Source organism: Rana temporaria, chromosome 1 (assembly GCF_905171775.1).
Source record: "Rana temporaria chromosome 1, aRanTem1.1, whole genome shotgun sequence".
Taxonomy (NCBI): domain Eukaryota; kingdom Metazoa; phylum Chordata; class Amphibia; order Anura; family Ranidae; genus Rana; species Rana temporaria.
In genome coordinates, this window is record NC_053489.1 from 612,331,010 (window position 1) to 612,353,509 (window position 22,500).

Below are 22,500 nucleotides of genomic sequence, written 5' to 3' on the forward strand. Positions count from 1 at the left end.
TAGCATGACTTCTAGCAGATTCAGCAGGAATCAGTCGATATTCAAGTCGCATATGGCCAATCTTTAAACCTTACTTAGCGTGCCTTCACTTTAAATGCGAGGAAAAAATATATCTGATGCTAGGTCCACTTTGGTTCGGTCCCTGTTGTTGGACAGGAGATCTGCGTTCTGTAGAATTTAATGTATGCACTTGCAATGAGCTGTCCCTCCCATGTGCTCATTTTCTCTTATTATAAATCAGTAAACTTCATGACGTTTTTCTGCCTTTATTTTGCTATGTATACATACACAGGGCCATCGGCTACCCTGGGCTTCTGGCTTTCACAGTACCTTTAGGGAAGGTTGTAGTAACCTCTCAGTTTCGGCATTAGTATTCAAGTCTCAATGATAGCCGGATCACAAACCCAGAGACAGCTTGAAAACAGCATGTGGCTTCCCCATATGTTTGCAAATGCATAGAGAGACGTCTGCTTTTCTCATAACGGCAGAAGCAGGTTTAAATAACGCCCTTTTTCGCTGGTTAGCAGAGCTGTGTTCTGGGGAAATAAGGATGCAATAAATATGATATTCTGTGAATCAGTCTTACATAAGGCTTGGCTTTCTCAGGAGAACAAGTCCAGCAAATTAGGACAATCAACACAAAGCTTCAGTAAATCTTTGGCAAGACAGCAGAACATCAAACTAAGTGTGCGATGAGGTGACATGAAGATATCCGGCCTAACGGAGGAGGTACAGCGAGATAAAACTGAGCAGCCCGGTTGGCCTTTCAGCATCTCGGTGCTTGAGTTCTCTATCCAGATGTCTTTGTAAGGAGTCTCTGCCAAAAGCCGTCTTCAGAATTTACCATCCATGGCTGGCCGCGTGGAGAACCCTCGCTGGTAGGGATGTGAGGAGCAGATGTTACCGCATATCACTCCTAGGAAGAAAACAGATGGTTACACAAGTTTCCAGGTGGATCAAGAAGATGAAAATACATCTAAAGAGTCAGTCCAGCCAAAAGTAATATATTAATCCTAGTTGTAACTCAGTGGGCTGAGTATTTTATGCCTTAGATCAGATTTTCTCAACCTCGGTTCTGTGGAACTCCAGCGTTCCTCTAAAGCAGGGGTGTCAAACTCAATTTCATTGTGGGCCGCATCAGCATTATGATTGCCCTCAAAAGGGCCGGTTGTATCTGTAAGATTAGATGTCCAGCGCATCCCCTCCCCTTACATTAGATGTCAAGAGCCACCCTACCATCAGAAGTTGAGTCCCCCACTCTCCCTTACATCACAGTGCTCCCCCCTTTCCTTATGCTGCTTCTGGGAAGAAGATGGATGTATTGCTTGAAAGCAATAAGTAAGGGTCTGGAGAAGAACCAGATGAGGGCTGGAGCTCTCCTGCAGCTGTAGGAGAGGTGCGAGGGCCATATGAAATGGCCTGGAGGGCCGGATTTGGCCCATGGGCCTTGTGTTTGACACCTGTGCTCTAGAGGTTATTAGGGGCTCCTTGAACAAATTAACCATTTCTTCATCTTAGAGAAGTTCCCACTGACACCAGTAAACTGTGATGAGGCATTTTTTCTATTGACCATTAAGATAAGGAGAATGTTTTCATTTTTACCATCACACTAATGTGAAAAAAAGAATATGGTGCCACTAGGGTTGCCACCTGTCTGGGATTCAACCGGACATTCCGGGTTTTTAAATATTGTGTCCTTAACCCAAGACCCACATAATTTAGGTCACAGTGCGCTTAAATCCTCTTTTTTAGGGGTATTCAATAGGCTTTAGGTCACTCTCACAGGTCCAAGCCATTATTCATCATGCCAACCACTGTAAGTGTGTTCCCCTTTAAGGGATCCAGGTCCCGCTTGGCCATTAGTATATGCTCAGAACAAATACAGAACCACCATAGTGTAGTACTCAAAATGAACCCATTTACCCAAAGCAGTATAGCATTCACATCAATACGCGGGATACCGCAAATTCCTTGTCGGTACTTCACTTCCGGTTACAGTTTGTGCAATGACACAAACCACCTGGATCCAGGTGAAGGGAAGGGAGTAACCGCTCCAGGTGGGTGTGTTGTAAAAATCTGCACCGGTTCAGGAAATCAAGGGTGCTGGCAATGCAAGAAGCAATTGATATAAGGAAAGACGGGATGGACAGCTGTTTCACACTCCGATTAGTGCTTAATCATGGTTGCCATCGGAGTGTGAAACGCGTAGGCTGTTTTCCCTGTGTTCTGCTTGTTTTGTAGTGCATTTTTTATCCATTTTTTACAATAAAGACAACCTTATGTTTTTTTTTGGAGTGCGGCTGTCCATCTCCATCTCGAGGGAATGTACATTGAAACCGAGTATTAATATGTATGCTATACTGCTTTGGACTATGGTGGTTCTGTATTTGTTCTGAGCATATACTAATGGCTAAGCGGGACCTGGATCCCTTAAAGAGGAAACACACCTACAGTGGTTGGCATGATGGATAATGGCTTGGACATGTGAGAGTGACCTAAAGCCCTGAAAAGTATGATTTAAGCGCACTGTGACCTAAAATATGTGGGTCTTAGCTTGATGGTGAGGGCACAAGTGTTTCAGATGCTTGGTGTGTAGCAGTGTGTAGCACTGGAGTTGTGGCATCACATTCTAATGGTAAAAGGACTATTAGGACTCTTAAACTACGTGCATTATTACTATATTTCATATTAAGTTTTGAATTGTTTTGTACACTTTTTGTTTCAGTTTTGGTTGGTATAATTAGTTTAGCAGCGTGGCACCAGATTATTATTTTATGCAAGTGGATGTTTAAAATAAAATAGGAAACTTGTTTTTTTTATGCTATTAGAGGATTGGCAGAGCACGGGTAATTTTTTTTTATATAATACATAACACTGTGAACTGTACATATGGTGATTATTAGAAGGGTTTTCCCAAGACCTGAAGATTCTTTCAAGGGTTTTCATGTGTTATACATGTTGAGAAAGGCTGTCTTAGATACGCCAACAAAATGGGGGTTATTTACGAAAGGCAAATCCACTTTGCACTACAAGTGCAAAGTGTACTTGAAATTGCACCGAAAGTGCACTTGGAAGTGCAGTCGTAAATCTGAGGGGTAGATCTGAAATGAGGGGAATCTCTTTTGATTTTATCATCCAATCATGTGCAAGCTAAAATGCTGTTTTTTTATTTTCCTTGCATGTCCCCCTCGGATCTACAGCGACTGCACTTCCAAGTGCACTTTGCACTTGTAGTTTGCACTTGTAGTGCAAAGTGGATTTGCCTTTAGTAAATAACCCCCAATATGTTCATGTTGACGTTCTTCCTGGGAGTTTTGTGTGTTCAGACCCAGGAACATGTCCACCTTTGTATGTTCCAGCTCCCCTTCTGTTACATTCCTCATAATATAAAAATACAGCATTGACGCTTACTATAATGTACAAAAAAGGGTCCATACTAATACTGCCCACAATAAGACAACAACATGCAAAAGTAATGATGCATGCAGTCCTTCAAGTAATTTTCCAGAGATTGCAGCCAGACTGTTTGATATCACCCTTGTGACTTTCTGGAGCTAGCTTAATCAATGGGGTGAAAAGTGGTAACTCAGATAGTTGGACCTAAAAGTTTTATGGGTCAGTGTGCCATTGTTGTAATAAAGAGGATTCCCAGGTCATCTTCAACCTCTGGAAACCTATGAAAACGGATCCAAACACTCTATATCACGTGTGGTCCCTCCTGCTCCTCCTTGGCAGCTTGGAAGATGTTTGGACAGCAGTTGAGGCTGTGCACAGTGCGGCACTTTAACCATGCAACAAAAGCATAGTGCCCTACAAAGTCTGGATCCAAATTATTGGTGAGATATCACTTTGTACCTATGGTTATCAGCAGGTTTGCTCCAGAAAGACAAGAGGGTGATATCTGGTGGACCCCAGACTTTAAGGCCTCGTACAGACAAGCGGATATCCGATGAAAACGGTCCGCCGGACCGTTTCCATCGGATATGTCCGCTGGCGGATTTTGATCTGATGGCTGTACACACCATCAGATCAAAATCCCTGCAGAAAACATCCGCGGTGATGTGGCGATGACGCGGCGATGTGCGCGACCCTGGAAGGTAAATACTTCCACGCATGCGTCGAATCACTTCGACGCATGCGAGGGATGGGGATCGGGCGGACTTATCCGGTGAGTCTGTACAGACGACCGGATAAGTCCGAAGGACAGGATTCCAGCGGATAGATTTCTTAGCATGCTAAGAAATTTTTATCCGCTGGAAATCCGTCGGCTGGATTTTTATCCGCTGGAAAATGTCCGCTCGGGACTACACACGACCGGATCTGTCCGCTGGAACTGATCCGCGGAAAAATCCCAGCGGACAGATCCGGTAGTGTGTACCGGGCCTCAGGGCTCTTTCACACGGAGCGGACCGTTTCTGGGTCCGCTCCGTGTGTCTCCGTCGGCTCAGCGGGGATCCCCGCTCAGCTGTCGGCGGATAGGGCGGTCCCCGCACACATTGCAGGGACCGCCCTGTCTCAGCTCCGCTCTGCCCTATGGGGAACCGGATGCAGACGGACCGTCTGTCCGTCTGCATCAGTTCCGTTCCGCCGGACGAAAAAAAAAATAGGGTTTTCTTCCGTCCGAAAACCGGATCCCGACGGACGCGGACGCTAGCGGATGCTCCATCCGCTAACGGACGCGATCCCATAGGGATGTATTACAAGTCCGTTAACGGACTTGTAAAAATGGACAGGCGGAGCGGACGTCTGAAAGGGGCCTTAGAGGTCAATATACTCTTGTTGCACGGTCAAAGAGCCACCCAGTGCATGCTTTTAGCTCCTGGCCAGATGTCTTCCAAGCAGCAGGGAAGGAGCAGGAGGCTGCGCTGGATGTACAGTGTTTGGTGCTATCATAGAGGATTCCAGAGGCTTATTGTACCAGAATCTGTGAGATGCTGGTTGGAGATGACCTGCACATCCTCTTTATTACACCAAAATCATATGGACCTATAAAACTTTGGAGTCCAATTATCTGGTAAGTTATCACTTTTTACTCTATGGCAGTGTTTCTCAACCTCAGTCCTCAAGGCGCCCCAACAGGTCACGGTTTCAGGATTTCCCTCAGATGATAATTACTGTGGTAATTACTAAGGCAGTGAAACAGATCAAAAGAATGGAAAGCCTGAAAACATGACCTGCTGGGGCGACTTTAGGACTGGAGCTGAGAAATACTGCTCTACGGTCGTTACATTTGCTCCAGGAAGTCACAAGGATGATATCTATTGGTATCAGTGGCGGTGCTTCCATAGTGGGCGCAGAAGTGCCGCCCCCTCTCTCCTGCACGCACCCGTCACTCAACACTAGATATATTCATGCATTGCATGAATATATCTATTGTCGCCGCTGCTGCCTACTATTCAGGTGTCCAGCCCCCTGTTGAGCGCCGGCCATCTGAATAACAGCGGTGGGTGTGTTTTTGAAGTGCCTGATTAGAGCCAGAGGCTCTGATAGGCTTCCCGATTAGAGCCTATGGGCTCTAATCGGCTTCCAAATGGTTAAACAGCAGGGAATCGCTTCCCCAACACTGACACGCCTCTCAGCCAATCAGGCGCACCGGGTCTGGTTACTGGTCACCTGATTGTCTGAAGGGACATTGAGGATGGGAAAAGACATTGAGGGAGCATTAAGGAGGATGGCGCTGGCCTGAGGAAGGTAAGTGCCGGGCTGGGGGGAAACTGGCTGCATTTGGGGACAAACTGGCGGCATTTGAGGGGAACTGGCTGCATTTGAGGGGGCAAACTGGCTGCATTTGAGGGGGAAAACTGGCTGTATTTGAGGGGGCAAACTGGCTGCATTTGAGGGGGCAAACTGGCTGCATTTGAGGGGGCAAACTGGCTGCATTTGAGGGGGCAAACTGGCTGCATTTGAGGGGGCAAACTGGCTGCATTTGAGGGGGCAAACTGGCTGCATTTGAGGGGGCAAACTGGCTGCATTTGAGGGGGCAAACTGGCTGCATTTGAGGGGGCAAACTGGCTGCATTTGAGGGGGCAAACTGGCTGCATTTGAGGGGGCTTAATACACAGCACACTGTTTGAGATTTACTAAAACTGGAGAGTGTAAAATCTAGTGCAGCTCTGCATAGAAACCAATCAGCTTCCAGGTTTTATTGTCAAAGCTCAATTGAAAAAGCTGAAGTAAGAAGCTGATTGGTTACTATGCACAGCTACACCAGATTCTGAGTGCTCCAGTTTTACAAAATCTCCCCCACTGTGTACAATCTAGTGTATTATGTATTCTGCAAAGCCAATGTGATGTTTACAGCCTAGTCCACCAACAACCAATATCTCAATCATGGATTGATGCTGGTAGGTTGAATTATTTATCTTTGGAGTTCCAATGTGCAAACTCTGCTCAGTGTACTGTGTGACCTCATCCTCTCCACCATGCCACCCATGGCCCCCTCCCCCTCTTCCTGCTGTTGTAGGTGGAGCCCTTGTGTCTCACTGAAGTATCAGTGATGGAAAATGAATATAAGATCAAACAGGGAGCTCTGCCAGTGAAAGGTTAAAAGACAAACATTTTCATATGTTGCGGATAAAGCTTTACTTTTTTTCAAGAAAGTGTACATTGTTGCCAAGATGATAAAATGTTTCCCCGGGAAACTTTGCTGCTGAAGCAGCGCACTTAATCTAGCTGCTTGCTCTACCGTCTCAGAGGGACGCAGCTCTCTGCAATCCCATCATGGCATATTTACTAAACGGTGATGGAAAATAATGAAGTTCTCGCTCTCAAAATGGAATTTACTAAACAAAATATAAAGCCACTTTTAAAGACGTGAGTTAAAAATGGTTTGTGTTCTCATGCCGTGTACACACAACCGTTTTTCATGTCATGGAAAAAAACAACGTTTATCTCGACGTGATCCTTGTCAAGCCTGCACGATCGTGAAAAAAAAAAGCGCGGTGACGTACAACGCGTACGACGGCACTATAAAGGGGAAGTTCCATGCGAATGGCACCACCCTTTGGGCTGATTATGTAGATTTCCCTTCTCATAACTTGCTTCTGAGCATGCATGTTTTTTCCCCCGTCGTTAAAGCCCACACACGACCGCTTTTCACGCCGAGAAAAACAACAATGTGAAAAACAACGAGAAAAAATAGAGCAGGTTCTAAATTTTTAATGGCCATTTTTCTTGTCGAGAAAAATGCTCTGGAGCCTACACACGATCGTTTTTAATGACCAATTAGAACAATTGGATTTTTCTCGTCATGAAAAACAGTCGTGTGTACGCGGCATTAGAGGCACCAATCAGGTTCAGACTTGCAGGTTCCAGCCATCTGATTGGTGCCAAATCTTTGTCCAGATTTTCATACAAATTTTCATTTGCAAATCTACTACAGGAAGTCCCCAACATATGAATGATCGACTTGCGAACCTCGAAAGGTTAGGTTTCTAGGCTGACTGTACTTTATAACAGAGCTGTGTAAATCTCAGGAATGAAAGAACAGAAATACAGTACCTTTGGTAGGTAAAGCAGAGCCCACCTGTGTATTTTGTTTATTTACCTGAAATTCAACTCTAAACTCGATAGAGATGCAACAAAATATTGGCGGCCGAAACATATCGGGCAAAAAATTGTGTTTTTGGCATCTTGCCATTAAAGAAAAAGATGCCGATAATGGCACTGAAGAAGAGGAAGTGAGGATTTCTCAGAAGAAATAAGGATATTCAACCCCTTCCTTACCGGGCGATTGTAAAATGACGCCGGCAGGAACCCTCCCTTGATCCGGGTGGACGTGATATGACGTCCTTTGTTCCCGGCGATCTAGGGCACGCTTGCCCGCGGCACCGCTCGTGACCCGGCAATTGCCGCCGGGCACCCGCGATTGCCGGTGATCACAGCAGGAGCGTGGATCTGTGTGTGTACTGTAAACACACAGATCCACCTTCTGTCAGAGGTGAGGAGACCGATGCTGTGTTCCCAGTACAGAGGAACACACATCGGTCTCCTCCCCTTGTGAGTCCCCTCCCCCTACAGTTAGAACACACTTTAGGGAACATTTTAACCCCTTCAGCGCCCCCTAGCGTTAACCCCTTCCCTGCCAGTCACATTTACACAGTAATCAGTGCATATTTATAGCACTAATTGCTGTGTAAATGTGAATGGTCCCAAAAACGTGTCAAAAGTGTCCGATGTGTTCGCCGCAATGTCACGGTCACAATAAAAAAATCGCAGATCGTCGCCATTACTAGTAAAAAAAATTATAAAATAAAAATGCCATAAATCTATCACCTATTTTGTAGACGCTAGAACTTTTGTGCAAACCAATCAATATATGATTATTGCGATTTTTTTTACCAAAAATATGTAGAAGAACAAACTGAGGAAAAAAAAAAGTTTTTTTAAAAAAAAATTGTGATATTTATTAAATAAAAAAGTAAAAAATATTGTGTTTTTTTTAAAAATTGTCGCTCTTCTATTGTTTATAGCGCGCAAAAAAAAAAAAAACGCAGAGATGATCAAATACCACCAAACGAAAGCTCTATTTGTGGGAGGAAAAAAACATAAAGATTTAGTTTGGGTACAGTGTTGCATGACCACGCAATTGTCATTCAAAGTGCAACAGCGCTGAAAACTAAAAATTGGTCTTGCCAGGAAGGGGGTGAAAATGCCCTGTATGGAAGGGGTTAAAAGTAAAATGGAAGGATGAGGTAAGTGAAGGAGGACTGCACTAAGTTAAAGGAAGCTATTTAGGAAAAACAAATTGTACCTTTACAACCCCTTTAAAGCCTGATGATTGCATGAGGTGGATCTTAAAGCGGAGCTCTGCCCCCCCCCCCCCCCCCAGCAAAAAAATTAAAGCCAGCAGCTACACATACTTTAGCTGCTGACTATTAATATTAGGACACTTACCTGTCCTGGAATCCAGCAATGTCGGCACCCCATCTGATGTTTCCATTGGCTCTTGAGTACTGCCGCAAGGTAAGGGAAAGCGGGAGTGAAGCCTTTCGGCTTCACAGCCGGTTCCCTACTGCACATGCTCAGCGCTTTCTGAATGGCCCAGACGGCTGGGCAAGGAGGAGGGGGCTGATCTTCCAAGTGATCTTGCCGCGGTGAGATCTCTCAGAAGTGGGGACGGGTACCCGCTCCCCCCTAAAAGGTGGCTAATGTGGCATGGAAGCGACGGAGGAGGCAAATAAGCTTCCCTTTTTGGGTGGAACTCTGCTTTAATGCTGTGAGGTGGAGTCCCTGATCATGTGACCTCAGTGATTGGTTGTCACAGTGATCACATGATCCAAAGCGATCCCACCCCCATCATGGTGACAACTCAGTGTGCTGGGAGCGCACAAAGGAGCCCTGTGTGCATCTACAGTATGTGGCAGCTGGTGTAAGTTCCACCCATGGTGCTGCCGCATATTTACATTACAATGGCGGTAAAAGGTCTATAAGGAATACTATCCTGAAAATATGGCATAAAGTAAAATAATGTGAAAGTGTCATGAAGAAAAAGTTTTGGGATAAATGACATGAAAACTGACTGGGAATGTGTACGCTCTAGTTCCTCCATAAAGCGCCCGGTCCCTTCCCCCGCTGCGTCATACAGCTGTCTAACATAACTCCATCTTTGATCCGGTGTCTTATAAATCCCCGTAGATTTGTTGGAAGTTCACTGCTTGTTTTTCCTTGAAAGGCACGGGGATTAAAAGCTTACTCTGTTATTTTTTGGGAGATCTCAGAAAAATGGATATTCTCTAGTGATGTGGTGCCGTGCGGATCTAAATATTTATGTGACATGGTAAAGAATGTATCACGCTGACATTTAACCGTTTATACTGCCCCGCAGTCCTTGTGCCGGAGGTTCGGGTCTCTCCAGAAGAGAAAGGACGGGAGGAGATACACAAGACCCTTAGGGGTTGATTTACTAAAGGCAAATAGACTGTGCGCTCTGCAAGGGATCCAGAGCTTAGTAAATGAGGTAAAAGCTTCACTTTGCAAAGAGTACCCAATCAGGTGCAAGGAAAAAAAAACAAAAAACAGCATTATTGGATAATGGAAGTCAGTCTGCTCATTTACGTTCTGGAGCAACTGGACTTGCAGATTTGCAAAGTGCACAGTCTAGCCATGACTAAGCACTGATCGCAGTGCGAAACGCGTAGGCTGTATCCCACCTTTTGCTGCTATTTGTAGTGCTTTTTCCATCCACTGTTTTTTTAAATAAAGAAAACCTAAGGGTTTTTTTGGACGGGCGGCTGAACATCCTTCCAGCACTTCTACATTTTGCACAGTCCCTTTGCCTTTAGTAAAGCAACCCCTTATGCCGCGTACACACGATCGGATTTTCCATCGGAAAAACCTTGGATGGTTTTTCTGACGGAATTCCGCTCAAGCTTGGCTTGCATACACACGGTCACACAAAAGTTCTCTGAACTTTCGACCGTCAAGAACGCAGTGATGTACAACACTACGACGAGCTGAGAAAATTAAGTGCAATGCTTCCGGGCATGCGTCAAATTGTTTCTGAGCATGCGTCAGAATTTTGCACGTCGGAATTGCTACAGACGAACGGATTTTCCGATAGGAATTTTTTCCCTGTCGGAAAATTTGTGAACCAGCTCTTAAACTTTTGTTGGCGGAAATTCTGATAGCAAAAGTCTGATGGAGCATACACACGGTCAGAATTTCCATTCAAAAGCTCACATAGGACTTTTGCTGTCGGAATTTCCAATCGTGTTTGGGGGGATTTGGAGTGTCTTTGGAAATTCAGGTAAGAGAAGGGATAGTCATGGACCAATTACAGGACACGGGATGTCTCCCAGCATGCAGCTATAGGCAAGGAACTAAATACACATCTGTAAACTGCTTAACCTACCAAAGGGTTTTAGAAGTTATGCTCCAGCCAGACCCCTGACCTCACTTCTCTCCCATGCAGTTAGAGCAACACAGCTTGGTCAGGGACCGCCCCCTGCGTGTGAATGGATAATGAGGGAGCAGTAGCACACTGATAAGGTCATCTCCTTGATGTCTCTTCCTCTCCCCAAGCTCTCTGTATTAGATTGACGGCACTGTGCAACTCAGTAGAGCCTAATTAGCTTATGGTGGCCATACACGGTGCGAGAAAACTGATTGACCGATGTCTGATTCAACAAAAAACATCAAGTTGAAGATGAAAACGCCATGGCTGAGCGATTAGAAACAGATAGAGGGGGGGAGGGGGGTTTACTAAAACTGGAGCATGCAAAATCTGGTGTAGCTTAAAGTGGAAGTAAACCCCTCTATCGGTTCCAGCCAAGGAAGCTGCCACCTTGGCCTCTGTTTAATCTACAACTGCCATGGTGCTGCACATGTGATCAGTTATGACACCAGCCATTGGATGGTTTCACAGTTTGGTTGAGAGCACAACCAATGAGAGTGTTAAATTTCCAGGACGTGCCGGAAATGTAACTGTTTTAGGCCAGATTCACACTTGTTGGACAAACGGTCCTACACTGGGAGCTCATGTCACATGACGTGTGAAAATCAATGTTTCCCTATGAGAGCCGTCTTAACTGGTCCTACACAAGTCGGTCCGACTTTGAAAATGCTCCCTGTACTACTTTGGTCCGACATTGATCCTACTTCAACCCATTGAATATCATTGAAGTCGGACCAAAGTAGGATCCTTGTCCTAACTATCCCGACATGTGATTACAGCAGCAGTAAAAATAATTTATCTCAGTCTGGGATTGTTTTGATTGGTCAAAGAACACGTCAGACTATCACAAAGTTGGATTAACCACTTGAGACCCGCGCAATTGACAAAAGACGTCAACAGCGCGGCTCTCAGGTGCCAACTGGACGTTTTTGGATGTCATTTCAAGTGCATTACCCGTGCGCGCCTCTGGGGGGCGCGCAGCGGGTAAACACTGTCCCGGCGCATCGCTGGGAAGCCGATGTGTGTACCTGGCGGCCGCGATGTCCGCCGGGTACACGTGATGGTTGGTAACTGAGCAGGGACGTGGAGCTCTGTGTGTAAACACAGAGCTCCACGTGCTGTCAGAGGAGAGGAGACCGATCTGTGTCCCTTGTACATAGGGACACAGCATGGGTCACCTCCCCCAGTCACCCCCCTCCCCCCACACAGTTAGAACACACCCAGGCTACACATTTAACTTCCTTCCCCACCCCCTAGTGTTAACCCCTTCACTGCCAGTCACATTTATACAGTAATTAGTGCATTTGTATAGCACTGATCGCTGTATAAATGTGAATGGTCCCAAATTTGTGTCAAAAGTGTCCGATACGTCTGCCGCAATATCGCAGTCCCAATAAAAATCGCAGATCGCCGCCATTACTAGTAAACAAAAAAAAAATAATAAAAAAAAAATCATAATTCTGTTCCCCATTTTGTAGGCGCTATAACTTTTGCGCAAACCAGTCGCTTATTGCAATTTATTTATTTTTTTACAAAAATACATGGAAAAATACGTATCGGCCTAGACTGAGAACATTTTTTTTTTTTTTTTAAATGGGATATTTATTATAGCAACAAGTAAAAAAAATATATATATTTTTTAAATTGTCGCTCTTTTTTTATTTATAGCGCAAAAAATAAAAACTGCAGAGGTGATCAAATACCACCAAAATAAAGCTCTATTTGTGGGGAAAAAAGGACGTCAATTTTGTTTGGGAGCCACGTTGCACGACCGTGCAAATGTCAGTTAAAGCGACGCAGTGCCGGAAGCTGAAATTTCGCCTGGGAACGAAGGGGGTTTATGTGCCCAGTAAGCAAGTGGTTAAAGTAGTATCCTGTTCATGAAAGTCGGATGGATGTAGGACCAATGTAGGACAGATGTCGCAGAGCAAAGTAGGATGAAAGTTGTACTGCTGTCGTGTAGTATAGTGTGAACCCAGCCTTAGGGGTTCTGAAACCATCACTACCCGATGCTCATTGCTCGACCATGCCATTTTTATCTACAGTTCAAAAGTTTTATTGAATTGGACATCAGTCGCTCAGTTTTCTTGCCCCATGTATGCCCACCATAAGCCCATAAGGCTCTACTAAGTTGCACAGTGCTGTCAATCTGATACAGAGAGCTTGGGGAGAGGAAAAGACAAGGAGGTGACCTCATCAGTATGCTACTGCTCCCTTATTATCCATTCATAGGCAGGGGGCGGTCCTTGACTAAACTGTGTTCCTCTAACTCACAGGTGTCAAGGCCCGCGGGCCGAATCCGGCCCTCCAGGCCATTTCATGTGGCCGTCGCACCTCTTCTACTGCTGCCAGAGAGCTCCAGCCCTCCTACAGACCCTTACTTTTTGCTTCCCAGGAAAGGGGGGTGCACTGTGATGTAAGGGAGAGTGGGGGACTCAGCTTCTGATGGTGGGGTGGCTCTTGACATCTAATGTAAGGGGAGGGGATGCGCTGGACATCTAATCTTACAGATACAACTGTGCCTTTTGAGGGCAATCATAACGCTGAGGCGGCCCATGATGAAATTTAGTTTGACACCTCTACTCTAACTGATTAGGAGAAGGGTGAGGTCAGGCATCTGGCTGGGGCAGAACTTCAATTTTTTTTATTTTGAATGGTTCAGTTTGATCACACCATGTATGGCCACCATTACAGTGCTGCTCCCTATCTCTCAATCTGAATCCTTTTGGCAAGAGATTGCGTAAAAAATCAGACTGAGGTATTATTTAAATACATAAGCGGCCATTTACACTGCTGCACTGCGGTAATGCGCGTTACATGCATCGCTGCATTGTGGTGTCATTGATCACACACAGCGGGAGCCTGGCAGTGGGTACTGCAGACTCGATCCCCACCAGCACCCGCCGATTGTTTGTTACACAGGCAGAACAGCGATCTGTCTAGGTAAACAAGGCAGATTGCCGTTATGTCAGTAGGGAAGACATTGATCCTGTGTTCCTGCAAAGCAGGAACACAGATCATTGCCTTCTCTTAGTAGAAGCACCTCCCACACAGTGAGTAAGCACTTCTTAGGAACATATCTAAACTTTTGATTGCCCCTGATAACCCCTTCCCTGACAGTGTCATTAGTACAGTGACAGTGCATATTTTTAACACTGATGACTGTATTAGTGTCACTGGTCCCCAAAAAGTGTCAGGTGTCTGATTTGCCCATTGCAAAATCGCAGTCCCCCTATAAGTCACTGATCGCCATTTCTAGTAAAAAAATAAATAATAATAATTAAAAAAATTAATAAAAATATCTCATAGTTTGTAGACGCTATAACTTTTGCGCAAACCAATATACGCTTATTTGATTATTTATTTTTTACCAAAAATATGAAGCAGAATACATATTGGCCCAAATTAGATTAATTATTGGATGTGTTTTATAGCAGAAAGTAAAAAATATAGATTTTTTTTCAAAATGTTTCTTTTTTTTCGTTTATAGCTCAAAAAATAAAACCGCAGAGGTGATCAAATAGCACCAAAAGAAAGCTCTATTTGTCGGGAAAAAAAGGACATACATTTTATTTGTTTACAGCATCGTACAACCGCACAATTGCCAGTTAAATTAACGCAGTGCCGTATCGCCCTGGTCACAAAGGGGGGGGGGGGGGGGGTTAAACCTTCTTGATCTGAAGTGGTTAAACCTACCATCAGTTATGGAGTGCAAGGGCCAGTCTGAATTCTAATTAATTGAATGGGTTCTTTAGGTTTGCCCTCATATTACATAGTTATTATTAAGCTATGGTAGAATGTGCAGAGATTGTACAATCAGATTTTATAGTGTATGGTTAACTTTACATATAAGGCGTCGCTGTAGTTTTTAAAGAGAGCAAAGACTGGAGTTGCCACCTATCATATTTAAAAATTATTTTACAGGGTGACATCATTTTAATTAAAACATTTTTTTTGTGGAGTTGCTTACTGATCACATGCTCCTGGCTATCCTAAAAGCTTTCATGAGACTAGATTGGCTATAACTATCAGCCACTAGAGGGCAGTACAATACAGTATGTATGAACACACAGCCAGCAGCCTTCTGTACTGGGATATTCAGGGAACTGGTACATAGCACTGGGACACATATAAGACCTGGGATCAGACTTTATGGCGAGTACTGGAAGAAATACAGCTCTGCCTTGGTGTAATAAAACCCAAATCTCACCATCCTTACAGCGGTTACAGGAACAGGACTATCTACAACCATAGGCACTAAAAATGATGAAAATGTGTGGAGGAAGGCATAACAGAGGGACGATATAGAGTGAAATAAATTCAGTCATGCCTTCTCTGTCAGAGCAATAAAAAAAAAGTAGAACTAACGGCAAAAGTTTTTTTTTTGATAGTGCAAGGGAGGGTTATAACCCCTGTTAGGATTTTATCCCATTGGGGAGACTTCCCTTCACTTCTTGTCCCATAGATAGAACAGGAAGTAGGTGAAAATCCGTTTCTGTCTTCAGAACTAGTGTCCCCATTGGATGATTTCCCCTATATTCCTGTTTTGGTGACAACCCATAATTTGGGGATTTTCTTTCACATTCACTCTTGGTGATAAGGGGTTCTAATCCCTCTCCACTCTATCCAAAGCAAGACAAAAAAAGGTTTGCCTTTAATTATACTTTAAAAGAGAAGTAAGGCTAAAGCTTTGTTAGTCATACTTCTCTCGTGGGCCACTTACTTGTGCACGCCTTTGACCCAGAATCAGCAGATAGGGAGCTAAAGCCAGTCCAGGCTCTGTCAGCATCCCGACAATAATTTCGCAATCCACCCGGATGCCTGACTGGCAGCTGGCTCAGGCTCTCTGCACGTTGATGAGAGCCTGAGCCAGCCACTCTCAACCCCTACACAGTCCGGTGCTCTAGTAAGCACTGGAGGATCAGAACAGATAGCATATACTGGCAACAATGCTGGGGGTTGTTATGGTCACTGGCACTAATGCTGGGGGTTGTTATGGTCACTGGCACCAATGCTGGGGGTTATTATGGTGGTCACTGACACCAGTGCTGGGGGTTATTATGGTGGTCACTGACACCAGTGCTGGGGGTTATTATGGTGGTCACTGACACCAGTGCTGGGGGTTATTATTGTGGTCACTGACACCAGTGCTGGGGGTTATTATAGTGGTCACTGACACCAGTGCTGGGGGTTGTTATTGTGGTCACTGACACCAGTGCTGGGGGTTATTATGGTGGTCACTGACACCAGTGCTGGGGGTTATTATGGTGGTCACTGACACCAGTGCTGGGGGTTATTATTGTGGTCACTGACACCAGTGCTGGGGGTTATTATAGTGGTCACTGACACCAGTGCTGGGGGTTGTTATTGTGGTCACTGACACCAGTGCTGGGGGTTATTATGGTGGTCACTGACACCAGTGCTGGGGGTTATTATGGTGGTCACTGACACCAGTGCTGGGGGTTATTATGGTGGTCACTGACACCAGTGCTGGGGGTTATTATGGTGGTCACTGACACCAGTGCTGGGGGTTATTATTGTGGTCACTGACACCAGTGCTGGGGGTTATTATAGTGGTCACTGACACCAGTGCTGGGGGTTGTTATTGTGGTCACTGACACCAGTGCTGGGGGTTATTATGGTGGTCACTGACACCAGTGCTGGGGGTTATTATGGTGGTCACTGACACCAGTGCTGGGGGTTATTATTGTGGTCACTGACACCAGTGCTGGGGGTTATTATAGTGGTCACTGACACCAGTGCTGGGGGTTGTTATTGTGGTCACTGACACCAGTGCTGGGGGTTATTATTGTGGTCACTGACACCAGTGCTGGGGGTTATTATGGTGGTCACTGACACCAGTGCTGGGGGTTATTATTGTGGTCACTGACACCAGTGCTGGGGGTTATTATAGTGGTCACTGACACCAGTGCTGGGGGTTATTATGGTGGTCACTGACACCGGTGCTGGGGGTTATTATTGTGGTCACTGACACCAGTGCTGGGGGTTATTATTGTGGTCACGGACACCAGTGCTGGGGGTTATCTTTGCATCCACTGATGCCAATGCTGGGGGCTATTATTGCATACAATATAAGTGTCTAGCGAGGGATATACTATGTGTGCTGCACTTTTCTTCTTGACCCCTTAAAAATGTCCTGTTTATTTCTGTTCATTCGTCCACAGGTATGGATAAGGTGTTGGTGTATGCAGCATGCATCCGGGGTGAGGAGGACAAGAGAGCGGCGGTGTGCAGTGTTCCTGGTGGTGCCAGCTGCAAGGTTCTCATACAAAGATTATCCTTAGAGTTCATTTAAATTCTATTTTATTATTTTCTATACTATTCTATCCAAGATCTAGGTTCCATTTTTTTTTTCATAAAAAATAAATAAATTTGTGCAGAAAATATGAAAAAAATTAGTTTGGTCCAAGTGGTTGTAAAGTCAGAAGTTTTTTTTTTTATCCTAATGCATCTATGCATTAACCACTTCCATACCGGGCATTTTCACCCCCTTCCTGCCCAGACCAATTTTTAGCTTTCAGCCCTGTCGCACTAAGAATGACAATTGCGCTGTCGTGCGACGTGGCTCCCAAACAAAATTGACCTCCCTTTTTCCTCGCAAATAGAGCTTTCTTTTGGTGGTATTTGATCACCTCTGCGGTTTTTATTTTTTGCGCTATAAACAAAAGAAGAGCGACAATTTTGAATTAAAAAACACAATATCTTTTACTTCTTGATTTAGTAAATATCATATTTTTAAAAAAAAAAAAACTTTTTTTTCCTCAGTTTAGACCAGTGGTCTCAAAGTACCGGCCCGCGGGCCATTTGCGGCCCGTAGACCAGTTATAAATGGCCCCCAGGCAGGGCAGAAGTGGCGCCATCTGGTGGTGGTCGTTGGTATTACAAGTTAAGCATTACAAGTTAAACAGCAATTCTAATGTCATTTTTCACTATTTTCACTGCCATCTTCTTCCCTCTAATTAGAACCCCCAAACATTATATATATTTTTTATCCTAACACCTTAGAGAATAAAATGGCGATCGTTGCAATACTTTCTGTTACGCCGTATTTGCGCAGCGGTCTTACAAGCGTACTTTTTTTGGAAAAAAATACACTTTTTTTAATTAAAAAATAAGACAACAGTAAAGTTATCCCCATTTTTCTAAATATTATGAAAGATAATGTTACGCCGAGTAAATTCATCCCCAACATGTCACGCTTCAAAATTGCGCCCGCTTGTGGAATGCCGACAAACTTTTTTACCCTTTAAAATCTCCATAGGCGACGTTTAAAAAAATCTACAGGTTGCATGTTTTGAGTTACAGAGGAGGACTAGGGCTAGAATTATTGCTCTCGCTCTACCAATCGCGGCGATACCTCACATGTGTGGTTTGAACACCGTTTACATATGCGGGCGCTGCTCACGTAGGTGTTCGCTTCTGCGCGCAAGCTCGTCGGGACGGGGCGCATTTTCTGGCTCCTAAGTTTTTTAGCTGGCTCCTAGATTCCAAGCAAATTTGTCAAACCCTGACTTACACCAGTGCTGGTGGTAATAATGCGCTCGCTGACACCAGTGCTGGGGGTAATAATGCGCTCGCTGACACCAGTACTGTTGTTTTTGAAGTTTGAAAGTTTGCATGCGGCCCCCCATGGCATATGAAAACTTGTCTTGTGGCCCTCAGGTAATTTGAGTTTGAGACCCCTGGTTTAGACCAATACGTATTCTTCTACATATTTTTGGTAAAAAAAAGAAAATTCGCATTGAGCCTATTTGATCGGTTTGCGCAAAAGTTCTAGCGTCTACAAAATAGGGAATAGAATTATGGCATTTTTTTTTTTTACTAGTAATGACGGCGATCTGCGATTTTTATGGTGACCGTGACATTGTGGCGGACATATCGGACACTTTTGACAAATTTTTGGGACCATTCACATTTACACAGCGATTAGTGCTATAAAACTGCACTGATTACGGTGTAAATGTGACTGGCAGGGAAGGGGTTAACACTAGGGGACGCTGAAGGGGTTAAATATGTTCCCTAAAGTGTGTTCTAACTGTAGGGGGAGGGGACTCACAAGGTGGAGGAGATGTGTGTTCCTCTGTACTGGGAACACACATCAGTCTCCTCACCGCTGACAGGACATGGTTCTGTGTGTTTACACACAAAGATCTATGGTCCTGCCGTGATTACGGGCAAACGCAGGTGCCAGGCGGACATCGCGGCCACCAGGCACGCGCACCAGGTCCCGAGCAATGCGGCAGGGACGCGCCTCCTAGCGGCCGGAAAAGCAAGGACGTCATATGATGTCCAGTCTGAAAGACGAGAGGTTCCCGCCGACGACATGTTACTATGACTCGGTAGGGAAGAGGTTAAGATAAAAAGCCTTGTGTGTGCAGAAGCCACCACAGTCCCGCTAAAACTTACGTGAGCCCCACCTCTCACCAGTGATGCACACAAGTGCCTCAGCCATCCGGGACTCTCCTCCTGAATGGCTGAGACACAGCGGCGGTGCCATTGGCTCCTGCTGCTGACAACGTCAGTTAGCCAATCAGAATATAGAGAGGGGGCGGGGCCAAACATGGTCACCCCCAAAGCCATCTGCTTGCTGTGGGGGCACTCGACAGGATGGAGAGGCCAGGAGAGCCAAAGAGGGACCCGAGAAGAGGAGGATCGGGGCTCTGTGCAAATCTACTGCACAAAACAGGTAAGTATAACAAATTTGCTATTTTCAGAGAACAAAAACAAGACTTTACAATCACTTTAACCGTACATTTACTGCAGTAGGGCAACCCTTTAGTGCAAAATTGATTTTTTTTTTTTTAATTGGATATGTTTTATAGCAGAACGTAAAAATATATTTATATATTTTTTTTCAAAATTGTTTTTCTTTTTTTGTTTATAACACAAAAAATAACCTCAGAAGTAATCAAATACCACCATAAAAAAGCTCTATTTGTGGGAAAAAAAAGAAAAAAAATGTTATTTGGGTACAGCGTCGCATGACCGCGCAATGGTCAGTTTAATTAATGCAAAAATAGGCCTGGTCATGATGGGGGTAAAACCTTCCGGGGCTGGAGTGGTTAAAGAATAAAAGCCCAGTTCTTCCCCCAAAGCCGTTCTCAGAACATGCCCCTGGGTCTGCCTGGTGTCTGCTTCATACGTGTTCCTTGTCTGCCATCCATGCTCACACCCCAGCTGCTCTCTGCATGAAGCAGCAAAGTCAGCTTCCTGTATGATCTACAGAACAATGAACATTCCTCCAGAAGCCATGTGAAGGGAAATGAATGAGCTCTCCCTCAAAAACATGATACTGACACAAAAACGCGTACCAAACACGAGGAATCTGCGCAAACCACAACCCCGGGGTGTGTGCCGCCAGCAGTATATAGTATAGGAAGGTATACGTTCGTTAAATATATAACTGTAGAATGGAAAAACTTCTAGATCAAAAAAATCTAAAGTTGAATATCGAACATTGTTTACTTGCTATCTATATATAGAGAACGACCAATGAAGACAATCAGTTTTCCCATAAGATTGGTCTACCAGAAGCTGCATATACATCAGCTCAAACCCGGCAGGGAATATGGATGTTAACGCGTTTCGCTCTAAATATGCTCTTACTGAAACGCGTTAACATCCATGATCCCTGCCTATTTTGAGCTGTGATGTGTTGGATAAAGTTTATTGGACTTTCAATCTGCTGGAGTCTGGTCCACCTCCTTATACACATTCAAGCACGTATGACTGCGAACCGGACCTGCACCTTATGGTATGGATTGGGGCTAAAATATACTGAGTGGGCCGACCTTGTGCAGTGTTAGTGTATTACAGGGATATGCAATTAGCGGACCTCCAGCTGTTGCAAAACTACAAGTCCCATCATGCCTCTGCCTCTGGGTGTCATGCTTGTGGCTGTCAGAGTCTTGCTATGCCTCATGGGAGTTGTAGTTCTGCAACAGCTGGAGGTCCGCTAATTGCATATGCCTGGTGTATTACTTCAGAGGTCATAGCCTGCCCATTGACATATAATTGCCAAATACACCAATTACCTCCAATTGCCTGCATGTGATCTCCTGATGAGCCCCCTAGAACTACAGAAAAACAGTGCACGCTGATATGCAAATTACGACTTGGAGTAATAAAGTCAATTACTGCCCCACCCCCTACAGCCTCTCCGACCATACTGTGGGTCACGGAGTCTGGCTTTCACATTTATTGACCAATAATGAGGCAGGAGAGGCGTGAGGGAGAAGGCCAGCCCCCAACGTTCTTTCTGCAAGTCAATATATGTATGAAATCCACATGCATCCGCAATTACATTCGGCCGAGAATATTGATTTATAACATTTTCTGCAGCAAGGTTCCATCTTGCTTGTAGGCATTGTGAAGCCCACAAGCAAATACTTCCGGGAATCGTGAAGCTCATAGCCTCGTCCTCGTCACGTGACCTGCTTCAAGAGTCACGTGACGTTTAAAATCCAGCGAGAGTTCGTCATTATGGGCAATTACTAGTCTCCTGGAAAGCATGACGCTGTGCTCCCAGGAGACATAGCGAAAGACTCTGAGCGAACAGAGAAGCGACACGCCCACTCCCGCGGGAGACAGACCCGGAAGTGTCTGTATCTAAAAGACATTAAAGGGGTTGTAAAGGTAAATGTTTTTTCACCTTAATGCATCCTATGCATTAAGGTGAAAGCCCCCGTTTTACTTACCTGACTGTTCGAAATTCCCAGGCGCGTTCACGTGATGTTCTTGGTTTCCCAGTCTGGCCGTTGATTGGCTAGGCTGGGCGGATTGATAGCAGCGCAGCCATTGGCTGGCGCTGCTGTCAATCACAGCGGATGACGCGGCGCGCCGGGGGTCGGGCCGAGTGATACAGTCGGCGGCTATGGCCGCCGATGTATCACGGGAGCGCGCTCGCAAAAGCTTTCCACCATGCGAGGGAGCTTGCATGAACGTGGAAAGCTTTTGCGAGGAGGAGCCGAGACAGCCGCCGAGGGACCCCAGAAGACACGGATCCGGGTCACTCTGAGCAAAACTAACTGCACAGCGGAGGTAAGTATAACATGTTTGTTATTTAAAAAAAAAAACATTTCTGCCTTTAGTGTCCCTTTAAAAGGTATTTAAATGATTTTAAAAAAAAATTGGATAGCGAAATGTCGATCTACATAAGAAGATGTTATGGATGATCTCTACTTATATTTAGGGTGAACCTCCGCTTTAAGCTAGTGCATTGTTGGTTCACTTACCTTTTCCTTCCATTTCCCTTCTAATTGTTTTTTTTCTTTGTCTGTATTTCTCACTTCCTGTTTCTCCTCAGTAAGCTTTCCACTATCATCTGAGCCATTCTGGCTGGAGGTTAGTCAGCGTGCTCGCCCCCTCCCTTGGGACTACATCCCTACAGCGTCTCCCCGCAGGAATGTAGTCCCTGACTAACCCCCAGCCAGAACGTCTCGGATGATGGGGGCAAGCTTACTGAGGAGAAACAGGAAGTGAGAAATTCAGACAAAGAAAAAAAAACATTTAGAAGGGAAATCGAAGGAAAAGGTAAGTGAACTAACAATGCACTAGCTTAAAGCGGGGGTTCACCCTAAAATTAA

At 45.0% G+C, this 22,500-nt stretch overlaps 1 protein-coding gene across 1 annotated transcript in view; it reads right to left on the reverse strand.

The window, feature by feature from the left end:
* Positions 1-250: 250 nt before the first annotated feature.
* ATOH8 (atonal bHLH transcription factor 8) overlaps positions 251-22,500 on the reverse strand; it is a 93,338-nt gene continuing 71,088 nt past the window's right edge. The window contains exon 4 of the mRNA XM_040335247.1: positions 251-916. Within this exon, the coding sequence (XP_040191181.1) occupies positions 911-916 (6 nt within the window). The 3' untranslated portion in view covers positions 251-910. The remainder of the gene's footprint in view (positions 917-22,500) is intronic.